Source organism: Idiotropiscis lumnitzeri, chromosome 20 (genome assembly GCF_059441095.1).
Source record: "Idiotropiscis lumnitzeri isolate Australia: NSW breed Sydney's pygmy pipehorse chromosome 20, RoL_Ilum_1.0, whole genome shotgun sequence".
Taxonomy (NCBI): domain Eukaryota; kingdom Metazoa; phylum Chordata; class Actinopteri; order Syngnathiformes; family Syngnathidae; genus Idiotropiscis; species Idiotropiscis lumnitzeri.
The window spans coordinates 3,060,498-3,072,911 of NC_142410.1; the positions used below are offsets into that span (position 1 = coordinate 3,060,498).

At 40.0% G+C, this 12,414-nt stretch overlaps 1 protein-coding gene across 4 annotated transcripts in view; it reads left to right on the plus strand.

Moving 5' to 3' along the window:
• Positions 1-10,786, plus strand: part of LOC148317122 (uncharacterized) — a 47,401-nt gene extending 36,615 nt beyond the window's left edge. For all 4 annotated transcript variants that reach the window (XM_088285352.1, XM_088285353.1, XM_088285354.1 and 1 more), the window contains 9 exons: positions 821-1,098; positions 1,187-1,335; positions 2,892-2,976; positions 4,999-5,113; positions 6,343-6,474; positions 6,563-6,817; positions 8,517-8,670; positions 8,744-8,909; positions 10,082-10,786. In XM_088285352.1, the coding sequence (XP_088141478.1) occupies positions 821-1,098; positions 1,187-1,335; positions 2,892-2,976; positions 4,999-5,113; positions 6,343-6,474; positions 6,563-6,817; positions 8,517-8,670; positions 8,744-8,909; positions 10,082-10,510 (1,763 nt within the window). In that variant the 3' untranslated portion in view covers positions 10,511-10,786. The remainder of the gene's footprint in view (positions 1-820; positions 1,099-1,186; positions 1,336-2,891; positions 2,977-4,998; positions 5,114-6,342; positions 6,475-6,562; positions 6,818-8,516; positions 8,671-8,743; positions 8,910-10,081) is intronic.
• The last annotated feature ends 1,628 nt before the right edge of the window (positions 10,787-12,414 follow it).

Here is a 12,414-nt window from a genome sequence, read left to right on the forward strand (position 1 = left end):
TACATCGCATCTAACCAAAATGTGTACCAGATAAAAGACTCAAGTCTCAGGTATTGATGTTGTATTGATTAGTGATGGACAAATTAAGCTTCATGAAGCACTTGTGACAATTTAGGACTCCTCTAGATGACACAATTGGTTTAAAGATGCAGTGGAGCGTGATAAATTTCCATTGCGCTCGACTTTATCTTCAAGAGCAGCATTTAGAGGGGTAAACAATATTTCAAGTGCTTCATGAAGCTTCAGTTTGTCATCACTAGTATTCATGTCATTTTCACATTTTGTTTCAGTCATAAGCAGTCAAATGAAATGTTGTCTCACTACATGGGTTCATGTTTTTTACTAATAAACTAAAGACAAATTATTTTAGATTTGTTTTTTATTACTGGAAAGTGAACATTAAAGTCAGTCAAAAAATATTTATCATTGAGCTTGAAAGGTTCATTGAACTAACGTTAACATAAAATGAAATGCATCATGCACCAGATTAAGGTCCTTAGGAACTGCTGACATTTATCAAACGCCTGTTTTACCTTTCTTAAACTGAACATTCAAGTTTTAATTGAATTACAAAAAAAAAGAAAACGTTGGTTCATCATAAAACTTTTAATTATGCATGTTAAAACAAGTCCTGAGCTCCCCTGCGTTATACAAGGCACGGAGGACTCTGAAACATGAAAAATATAAAAATATACAATTGGAGGATTTCATTGTGGTCCTCTACAACATTGCATGTTTAGTTCTAATCTATTACTATGTTAGTAAATAAACACATTGTCCAAGGATATGACCTTATTATTTTTTTTTTTTTGACTGCCAGGGAGAACAGCGCTTGGCGACCCAGCCGTTCCCGCCTTCAATGAGAATGACAGATTGGCATTCATGAACATCTGCGGTATCCGTCTGCTATCTCAGTGTGTCAAGATGGAGTCCCTCACTGAGAACTGGAGGCCCTGCGCACCCATGCAGGCCATGGTGCGATCACTCATCCCCCATGTCCAGAAGTTCCTCTACCACCATGACGAGCTGGCGCATATTTATTCCGAACTGATTGAGGACAACATCGCAGAAAAGATCAAGCGACTTAAGTTTGCACAAGTCAGTCAGAGTTCTTGAATATGAAAAGTTTTTACTCAGAAATCAAAATCACGAGTTGCGTTACGAGTTTGCTGACGATTATTTGCAGGTGGGTAAACTGTATCTCCGCTACCAACTGGATTTGGATGACCACGAGGATGCTATTTTGGAGATGACAGACGTCATCTGTCTGTTAAAGGATAAGAAGGAATTGTGCATCCAAAAAGATCATCTCACAGCCAAGCTGGACATCTGCAGGTGTGTGTAATGATTAATTGATTAATCCTGCTCTGGTTTGGCTGATGATAGGTTCATATTCACATCTTAACTTTTTATCACATCAGCCGAGAAACAAATATTTATTCAGCAACAGACGAAAGCAGATTAAAGGTGACTAATGCTTTTTTTTACATTTTAAAAGCGTTTCTCAGGTTTTTTAATAACATGTGTGTGACATGATTTTCTTGAAAATACCCCTTAAGAATTCTGGTACTTTTTCACACCCTCTTGGTTGTCTTGCCAAAATTTGCCTAAATTTTGAGGCCAATGCAAATGAGTGCCTGTATACCCGCCCCATTTACAGGGGAGCCAATGGTGTTACTAGGGGCGGAGCCTGAGCATTGAACTAGCCACTTCTCCTAGACCAGTGGTTCGCAAATGGTGGTACACGTACCCCTGGGGCTACTTGTAGGAACTCCAGGGGCTATGTGAGATTTTAAATAAAACAAACAAGCGTGCTAAAAACCTTTCAAAGTACTTATTGAATTAATTAAATGTTTCAGGAAAATATAAGGTAATATAAACTAATTTTATTTTCAGTAATGTATTTAATTTCATTATTTTAAAAACTCAGATTCTCCCCCAAACGAGAACCGCTCGACCCAACTTGTCACGTGCCACCTCTCGTTACCTGTCACTCACTTGAAGACGCAAACATTGGAGTCGCGATTTAAATGTAAATCTTCCAGAAAAAAACGGAAATGCAAGTGTAATAAGAAGGCCTAACCAGAGGCAGCAAAATTCCTGTTGTATTTTGAAGATTATATTTTAGTTGGATTTACACCCACAAGTTGCAACAAATCCGAGGCACTGTGTTTTTTTGTCTGTGGGGAAAAATTGTGTGAAGCCAGCACATCTGCAGCGCCATCTTAAGACGAAACATCTATGTCACTGTCACGTTGGTAACAAGAGGAAACTCTGAACTCAGATCATCTCAAGAGATGATGCGGAAGCCTCTTTTGTGGTGCTTTTGCTCGTAGCTAAAGCCAAGAAATCATTCACTATCGCTGAAAACTTGACAACAGAGCTATGATCCAAAAGAGGACACTTTATTGGTTATCTCTTGTGGATCAATATAAATGAAGTTTGAACGGTTCTAAAGTTTAATAAGTCAGACACTGACGGCATGTTCAAAGTATTTTTTTTCTTTTTTATCACATAAATGTTTTGTGCTAGTTCAGGGGTGCCTGGCTGAAAAAAAATATTTCACAGGGGGTACATCACTGAAAAAAGGATGAGAACCGCTGACCTCGACTATGGTTAAAAAAAAGTGAGCGCTTTTAAAAGAGAGTAATGGGCAAGCTACTTGGAGATTGTAATGAGCTATGAACACTATAATTTAATTTGACATTAAGTGAAGCATCACTCCGCTGAAACTCCCCACCAGAGAAATGTCGCATGCTAAGCTACAATAAATTGATCAAAGTGGCTTTGGATGGGCAGGCACTCCAAAGGCACCCCACATTTTTTGTACAGGTCAAATTCCCATAAAATGCCCTCTTTAATTATCTTTGTTTGCGCCTTGTGTCTTTTAGGGAGCTGGTGAAACTGTTCTGCACAGATAGCGGCCCCAGGAAAGAGCTGATGAATTTCCTGAGTGGCCTGATCGCATCCCTCAGCGTAAGCGATATGTGACCTCTTCACGCATTGACCAGTAATCCATATTCAGGGAAAAGGGACTTTGCTTGCTCACGCTCTTCAAGCCTGTCATCCTCTATCTTGTTTCTCGCGCACGCACACACACACACAACTGTAACTAGAACAAATGGGAGATTTCGAGATAGGGAGGCCAATTCGCGTTACATGGCGGCTCGCTCGCATTCCCGTGAGAACAATATAGTAACAAGCGGCTTTGCTAAGTGTGAAAGTTAGGCATTCGTCGAATATCTTTGAATAGCCTTGCGTGGTTCGTTGGTGCAGCAGCTGCGGACGTGTGGCGCAATTGGGTCGCATTATAATCAATGATAATCCACTCTGGCGAAGACCCAGCTGGATGTTTGATTAAAATAATTGAGCCTTCTCTCTGGATGTGCTATCATAAGAAACTTCAAGTCCATATAATGCTGTTCTTCTCAAGTAGGTGGGGTGCAGCGTGATCTCAGGGTTTGTTTGTTTTCACATACTAGTCATGTCAGCGTGTGTGCAGGGAGTATTTGAACTAGTTTCTACTTTCTTTGTCAGCGTAACAAAAAATAATTGAGAAGCACTGATAAAATGGGATTTTGAATAGTGATAGAACGATACGCTTTTTTCAAGCCCGACACCGATACTGTAGACATCAAGGCCGATAACTGATATTTGAAGCCGATATTTATTAATTGGAAAAAAATTGTGTCAAAAATTTGAAATATTAACAACTCCAAAACTTGACTTAGTTCAAATGCCTTTAAGCACATTTATACTCTGTAGAACGTCCTTGAGTGTCCTGAAAGATCAAATTTATTATATTATTATTATTATCATTATTATTATTATTATTGTTGTTGTTGTTATTGTTATTATTAAGAGCTTTAGTGATTTACAACAATATTTTTTTTAGATCTTAGAAAATAGACAACTCAGTTTTAAAAGTCGAACAAAAAGTGCACGGAGCTCCCAGGCTCAGCTGCGTGTCTTATCGCTTACTGCTGATTGGCTGTTACAAGGAACCAATCAGATGGTGCTGTGGGCGGGCCAATCTGCTTCTGTAGGCTGGGCCACAAGCACAGCTAAGAGAGCGAGAGAGAGAGAAGTGTGCTGCAGCGAGCCAAAATAAACCAGCTTTTAATTTATCGGCCTTGAAAGTTAAAAAAAAAAAAAGGCAGATGCCCAACATTTGTAATTGTCGCAGGCAGTTTTTCTCATCGCAAAGAAATTCTAAACATAGCGAGAATAAAAATTATTTTAAAATATTTGGGGAATGTCTGGCGAACTGTTTGCAACGTTAAACAAATTCAACATTCACTACGTGCGCACGCACGCGCAAACCTTCGCCGCTCAGAAAGATTAGGCCTTCATTCGTTCATAGTGAGTCATATCTTTCAGCGCTTTTCAATTTTATTGGTATTATTATTCCATATCAGTGCAAGAACCATATTTGAATTAAAAGGGCAAAAGATACAAATAAAAATCTACCACTAGTCCAGGGGTCACCAACCTTTTTGAAAGTGAGAACTACTTCTTGCATACTGATAAATGCAAAGCGCCACCAGTTGTGTACAGACTTCTGAAAAAACAAATTTGCTTCAATTATTTGGCGGTCAATCATCTCCTCATCATCGTGGCAGCTGCTAGCTATGCAATAGTGACCTTTCAGACATTGTTTTTAAAAATAAATAAGAACTATTTTTTAATTTGGACCAAAGCAAGTGTGATTAAAAAAAAAGAATAGCAACATAAAAGGAATTACATGCATCTCACTAGTGAGCTATTTTTAGTTTTCTACCCTACACTTAATTCATCTCATGAAAAATTTCCGTTTTATACAAATGTGCAAACTGAAGATAGAAATGAAGACATTGATGTTGATTTCATGGATAAACGTGGGTTAGTTTGTGATAGCCAGCTACATCGGAAGATAGGTGAGTTCACGCTAGGTAGGTTGATTGAAGACAGCGTAACCTAAGGTAGCCTAACCCTTTCAATATATTCTAACCAAAATAGGACCCAGCGGCCCTGAACAGGTTCTTAATTAAGGAGGAGATCAGAGAGCTGCCCAGTGAGGAGGAGCGATGGGAAGTCCCAGAGCCTCTGCGGCCAGAGGTGACCCTGGAAAAAGGTAAGGATGCATTCACAGCCCCGGGTTCCTCAAATTAGACGTCTCAAATATTGGGTAGAACTCGCGATGCTTGCTGATGTTACTCTTCTGAGTTGAGCACTGGGCAAGTGTACGCTGAACTGATCAGAAAATGTTTAGTTCAAGATAGGATATCATTGTTAGCTTGAGAGTGTGTTAAACTATGATTTTTTGTGACAATATTTACTTTTTTTAAACAAAAATGTGGGGCTTTGACTGACAAGTGGGTGATTTATTTTTTCTTTTTCTTTTATTCTTTAAAAAAAAAATACTCCAAGCTATTTATTGCTTTAAATTAACCGTCAGGTTAAACATAAACCGTTGATAATTACTTGTATTTTTAAAACAACCTCATATCCTAGCCTTTAGTTCACTTCCTTAAGCATAATGCAAACTGCAAAGGATATTTGAACACTAAGGGTGCATCAACATGTAGCGAGGCAATATATCTGCATATTCTTTATCCTCCGTGAAGACTGACGACAGTATATGAATCTGACTTGAGTTGCAAGCCGCTGCAATATGGTTGGCCGCGTCGTCCCAGCAGAAAAGTGATGAAGTGAGTACGAATTGGCTTTTATACTGCCCACAGGTGGCCAAGGCCGGCACAACGTGCTCTGAATTAAAAGCAAAAGTGTGACAAAAACAGCTTGTTTTTAATTGGAATTGACAACAGTGTTATTTTTCTCATTAAGAATGAAACATTTTAAACTTGGATCTCAAGGCGCCATTGTATTTCATGGCTCCTTAATTTAAATGAATCACCGGTTAATCATAGTAGGTGTTCAAAACGTACCTCTCAATGTGACGCAGTAGAGTCGTGAGAGATCACTTGCATGTAAGTTTTGCACGGCAACTGGAGCATGAAATCGAATTCGAACAACATACGGTTCATTTCTCTGAGCCTGTGTCAGTCAGTGAAGTCTGCAGTGTATCCTGTTCTCGATGTGACACTGCCCTTGATCGCCAGAATCATCCCATATCTGTGGACCTATTTTCAGTCATGCATCAAAGCACGACACACACATTCACACACGGCGACAGCGTTACCTAGGTTGTTCCTTGCATATGTAAATTTGGGCTTTGTTCACGTTTTAAGCACGGCGACTCAATAGAGCAGCTGTTTACAGACCGCAAAGATCAGGAAGAGCAGACACAGCAAGTGGATTATATTTGCTCTTGATCTTAAAATTAATTCCTTTTTTTTCCAGTGCCATCAATATGTCCTACTTCCTCAAGTTCCCCAATAGCATTAGCTCGCCCTGAACAACAAGACGGAGAGGTGACGTTAATTTCCTGGCCTCCACGAGCATCTCTTGTCAATTCAGGAAACCATCATTCAGGTGTGAGGTGCCGACTGAAAGGATTCATTTTATTTCCACTCATCACAAACTGCACACTCCCCTTTATTTGTTCACATTTTTGCAACAGGCCGTGCCGATGAAGCCGCAGTAGAAGCCGCTTTAAAGATGTGGCCACCTCCGGCTGCACCAACGGACAGAGACCCCCTGAAAGATGGCTCCGCCAAAGAGACTGGCCATGTTTTTCCGCCAAAATCTGACAACAGCAACACTGAGGGTGATAAACCGTTGACCACAAACTTCAAACCAGCAGACCAACCAGGACCTCCCAGAACTTCGAGCCAGTCTAATGCCGCTGCTGCTACTGCCACAACACAAGCTCCAGGTTATATTTGCATTACTTAACCTAATAATGAGATTCACTTCTCCTACTATGTCAGTCCTACAAAAAACCTGAAGAAGTACAGAGTTACAAAACGTGACAGCAGCGTGCGACTTGAGAACCTGACAAAGTAGCACAGAATGACTATAGAAGTTGACTATATTATTGTCACAAAACTGTTTGTGGACCCAAGTGCAAGGAGGCAAAACCTGTAAATAGAAGGAATCCCAAAAAGTATTTTTTCACAACACAAAAAGGAAAACGGACGGAGTGTGACGGAATTAAAAATAAATAAATCATGCGGGTGTTGTACCAAGTCTGACCTGTAAGAGGCAGCATGGTGCCAGAGGGCTTGCACACTGCTTGAAAATATCACAAAGAAGACGGCTCTAAGGATGACAGTTTGCTTTTCTTGAAACTACACAAAAGTTTTGTTTCTCCTTGTCTCTTTTGCGATGAATAATTTAGGACCTCAACAACTGGGCCGCGGGGCACTTTGAAACAAAAATAAAAAACCTTGCAGTTTTTTTATGTCAAGATTAGTGATAGAGCGAGCTTTTTTCAGGGGCCGATACCGATTATTAGTTGTCATGGAGACCGATAACCGATATTTGAAGCCAATATTCATTTGTTGAAAAAAAAAAAAGGCTAAAATTGTGTTCAAATTTTGAAAAATAAAAACTCCAAACCTTGACTTAGTTTGAATTTTTATGCATATGTTTATTAAACAACAATTTTTTAACATTTTAAAGCTTTTTTTTATTTTTTTATTTTTTTTATAGATCTTGGAAAATAGACAATTTAGTTTTAAAAGTCTTACAAAAAGTCCACAGAGCTCCCGGGCTCAGCTGCATGCCATATAGTTCAATGAAAACATACATTCCCGTTAGAAAGTTTACTATGGCAAATAGTTTTCTAGTAGTTGTGAGTTGTAGTCGACTAACTTATTTGGCAAATTTATTTAAGTCTGTTCCCTTACCTTCCTCTGCTCGCCGGACCTCTCCCCCAGTGTGTGTGACTTGAGGTGAAAAAGCAAACTGACAGCTTACTGCTGATTGGCTGCTACAAGGAACCAATCAGATGGTGCTGTGGATGTGCCGATATGCTTCTGCAGGCAGGGCCACGAGCACAGCAGAAAGAGAGAGAGAGAAGTGTGCTGCAGTGAGCCAAGATAAACCAGCTTTTAATTTATCGGCCTTGAAATTAAAAAAAAAAAAAAAGACAGATGCCCATGATCGTACCGGACGATAATTGGTCAAGCACTAGTCAAAATGCTAATTGTCTCTGTCGCATTACGCAAATATTAAACACACACGCTAGCGAAATGAGTAACCATAGCACTTACCAAGTCCGCTCGCCACATCGAGCCCTTAAGCACAAATACACCAAAAAGTCATCTCAGGCCACTCTTATTGTCTTCATCCATTTTCGAGAGCCAATACAACCTCAATTGAGCAAGTATGGTAGCGACAGAGGAAATGGGAAATCTCAATCCCGGCGAGACAAAAAACCACTTGGTGTGGAGTTGCCATCTGCCTCAACCGACAAGCAGACGCTAGCTGGCAAGCAAAACATTGATGTAACATCAATGATCAAGTCTCCTGTCAATAGGAATAATTACTAATATTACTAATTCCACTCAAAAACAAAAAATAAGCAATAATATGTCGACGTTCACTTTCCATTTGGTCTTCCCTGTCAGGGCGCCATTTACCAAGGGAAACATCGACATCTGGCCGCACAGAGTGCGGAGAGGAGACGAGAGAGGAAAGCCTCACTGATCCCCAACCAGCTCCGAGTGCTCCATCTGTGCAGCCCATCGAGGCGGCAAGCGAGCAACCCATTCCAGACAGCCTGTATGGATGCTTTATGTCCTCAAAAGACCATATTTACTCCCACTTTTTCCTGAATATGTTTGTCTTCTCCAAGTGTTGTGCCAGAAGTGGTGGTGCTGCCCAGCGTATTCAAAGGTTCACGAGCGACTGCGGAGAACCAGAGACCCCTTTGCAACCTGGACTTTCCCATATGGGACAATCACCAGCCCCCACAGGCCACACTTGAGGACTTGGACATCACCTGCCAAAGACCCTCTACCGTCAGTACTTTTCTTTTTATATATATTAAATAATAGATGGAATCCAATGAACATTTTCCACTCTTGGCCCGACTTTTATACACAATACATGCGTAATACGTTATCATAACATATCATATTCAACACAAGTGCAACATATTTTAACACACAAGTGACTGTGGATTTATTTCCAGCACATAAAGATATTTTCACAGCCATCACAATGAGTTGTACAAACAGTGGTGTGATACACGTGTCCCGACTTTGCGTCCATGTGGCAGATACCTGAACACAAACGGCACAGCAACATGTAGACAGGAAATAGATTATAGTGCAGTATATACTTGTATATACCTGATTATTCACTTCTATGTTGATTTTTTTTAATGTGTTTCCATTTTTTTTTTTTTTACACATTCACTGCCAGCCCCAGTAAATTGAATGTACTTTTTGGCTTCTATACACGTCAATGGCAGTGAATGAATTATGGAAACGCTTATCGAGAGTTTGTTGTGTTATTTTAGTATTTTTTGATTTTCAACGGACTTATAATGGGCATCAATTACACTAGTGAACAATTTGAAAAAAAAAAATTGTCAGATATTTATGCTGCCTAAAACTAAAATTAGCATGCTGATTCCAAAATTGCAGTTAGTTCTTTTGTAGCGCATTGTCTTTTTCTCCACAGTTTACCAGATAAGCAAAATTCCACTGATGAGCTGTACTAAGAGTTGTTACGGCTATGTGGCAACTTGTTTGCGAGGTGTGTGCAGCTCCCAATAGGTCAGAACTATTAATATATTCAAACAGGAAGTTAGCATAGTAGGAAGTAGGAGGATTAGTCCGGGGTTTTCTCTTAACCTTGGCCAAACATGGAAGTTGGTTATTTTCATTTTTGACCCACCATCTTACGTCTAATTCTACTTTTTAGTGGGCTCTTTTTTTTTTTTTTCACGTCAGACATATTTTATTGTTTTTCTTACGTGATTGGGGATTTTGCACGATGATAATGGTAACACGTCATAGACAGGGAACTCCTGTACTTCTTTCACCATCTATCCAGTGATGTTTAGCCATGTTAGTTTGCACAAAAGAATCTTTTTGCGACACAGCATTCGGGATTCTGCTCTTAAACAGAAAGTTGATGACAAACTTAATGTGGTTTCTCAGTAAACGGTGCTGTTCTCATCTAGGTGGTGATAAGTGATCACAGAGACTTGAAAGCCATCGGTGAATGGGGGGAGATGTTGGTCAATTCCTTCCTTTGCCACTGGAGAGACAGCACCGACCCGGGCCGGCCCACGCGGGTTGTCTGGTGCAATCAGACTGGCGAGAGCGGGCAGCCGTACGACTTCGAACTGACCTTTGAGCCGACGGGAGAGGAGCGCGGCGACTCGACGGCGCAGGTGGTTTACGTGGAGGTGAAGTCCACCAAGATGAAAGAGAGGTCGTTCATCGTGCTCTCGGCCAACGAGTTGCATTTTGCACTGACGAGGAAGGAACGCTACCAGATCTTCCGGGTCTACAGCGCAGGAGACGCTCAGAACGTGCGCCTGTGTCGCATTCAGAACCTGGCGCAGCATCTTCACACCAAGAAGCTGGAACTGTTTCTCTTCGTGTGAGGAAAATAGTCTTATTTGCCTTTGTTCACTTTCTGCACTGAGTTCAATTTCAACATGCACTTTTGATATTTGATATTATTATTATTATCTGTGATGTGTAGTTTTACTAATAATGTTCTTTGTGCTTGAGAAAACATTTTTTTTAATGACATTGAAGCAGGTTTTTTTAATGTATAATTTTATGGGACGTCGCTCGGGCACATTAATGTTTTAACCCAATTTGGATCTTACCTTTTCAATCTGTACACCTTTTTGGATAAAATCATTTCCATGTTATCACAATGTCTCCTGTTTTTTTTAAAGCCTACCTCATCGTGCGCAGTGTGGCGATAGTCTAACTGACAGATGAAGTGATTTTTGTTGAGTCAAGCCAAGTGGAAAGCAGAGCTGACCGATTCCTTTGCAGGTGTTCATTTTCTGTGATAATTACCCTTTCGGTGGAACAAAGAACAAGGCCTTGAGAGACTTCGGATGCATTACCATGGCAACCGTAGCCTTTGAGGTCAAATGAAAACGTGTACTCGATTGGCAGCGCGCGAGTCTTGTTTTATGAGGCAATAATCAAGAATACAATATATTAATACGTTTAAGTGTGCTGCGTACTCCAACAACAATCTCCTAAGCAGGGTTAAACTCATTCAAATATTCCAAGTATTATGAGCAAGCCTTTTCCACAGATCCGGTCTGAACATTTGTACCTACGCTTCCAGTGAAGACCTACCTGACTCATCCCACTTCTAAATGCATCTCAATTTTTAATTTATGAAAGGTATTATAATCCTCCAAGGGAATGTGCACTTACACTCTACTGCGTGTATGTATGTATTGGCGGTGTAAGAAAAAAAGTGTTAACTCGATAATTTTTTTTAACGCAATTAAATATTTTATCTCTGGTAACTCAATTTTATTTACTTAAAAATTAATTTGCATATCCTGCAAAGCCAAATTGAAAAACACTGTGCGATATTAGACATCTTCAACACATTTCAGAACGAATCACCTTGCTCAAGTTACCACTGGGCCTTGCAACCCAACACTATTGCAGTGTGTGGTGCTTGTGGGGAGAACTAAATGTGCTGTATAAATTTTGAGAATTGTTTCTAAGGAAAATGCCTGTAAAGCTGATTCTGTTTAGACCGTATTCAAAAAGAAAGTTATTAGAGGTCTCTGATTAAAATACTGCACTTCATATTTGGTGATTATACATTAATTACAATCTATTATTTGAGTAAACACCTGTTACAAGCGTCACAAAAAATTGTTGAAAAATGTGATTAATCGCAATTAATTATGGAATTTTTGGCGATGAGTTAAAAATGCAATTGATCGCTTTACAGCACTATATATATATATATAAATATTGCACCATCTTAAAAATCTTATACAAAGACACAAACTAACAGACAGAAACTGCAACAAAAACATGTTGATTATTAAATGTATGAACGTGTGCAGACTGCTCCAGATGTGTTTTGCACGTCAAACTTGGCTAGCTCTGACTAGCCAATCAGAAAAACGCTCAAGTTTTCGTGGAACAGCGAGCTGGCCCTGTAAGGCAAATTTAAACTAATATCAACACAACAAGACACAGATAAACACAATTTCATGGAACAAATATTAGAAATGATTTTGTAACTATGTCAGTGGTTCTGACAGTGCCTGACTTGTTCACTACTGGAAAATGTGTTAACACTGAATAGCTGTTGTTGACGAATAAACGTCGGCTCAAACGACTTCGCACACAAGCGCCGACTATAAAAAAAAAAGATTTATAACATGGTGGCAGCGTTATTCTGTACGGAGACAGCGAGCAGCCGCGACTCGCCGGCGGAGCCTCGTTGCCATTCGCTAGCGCTCGGGCAAGAGGCGGGGCTCCGTCCCCTGCTTCCTCCAATCAGGTGGCT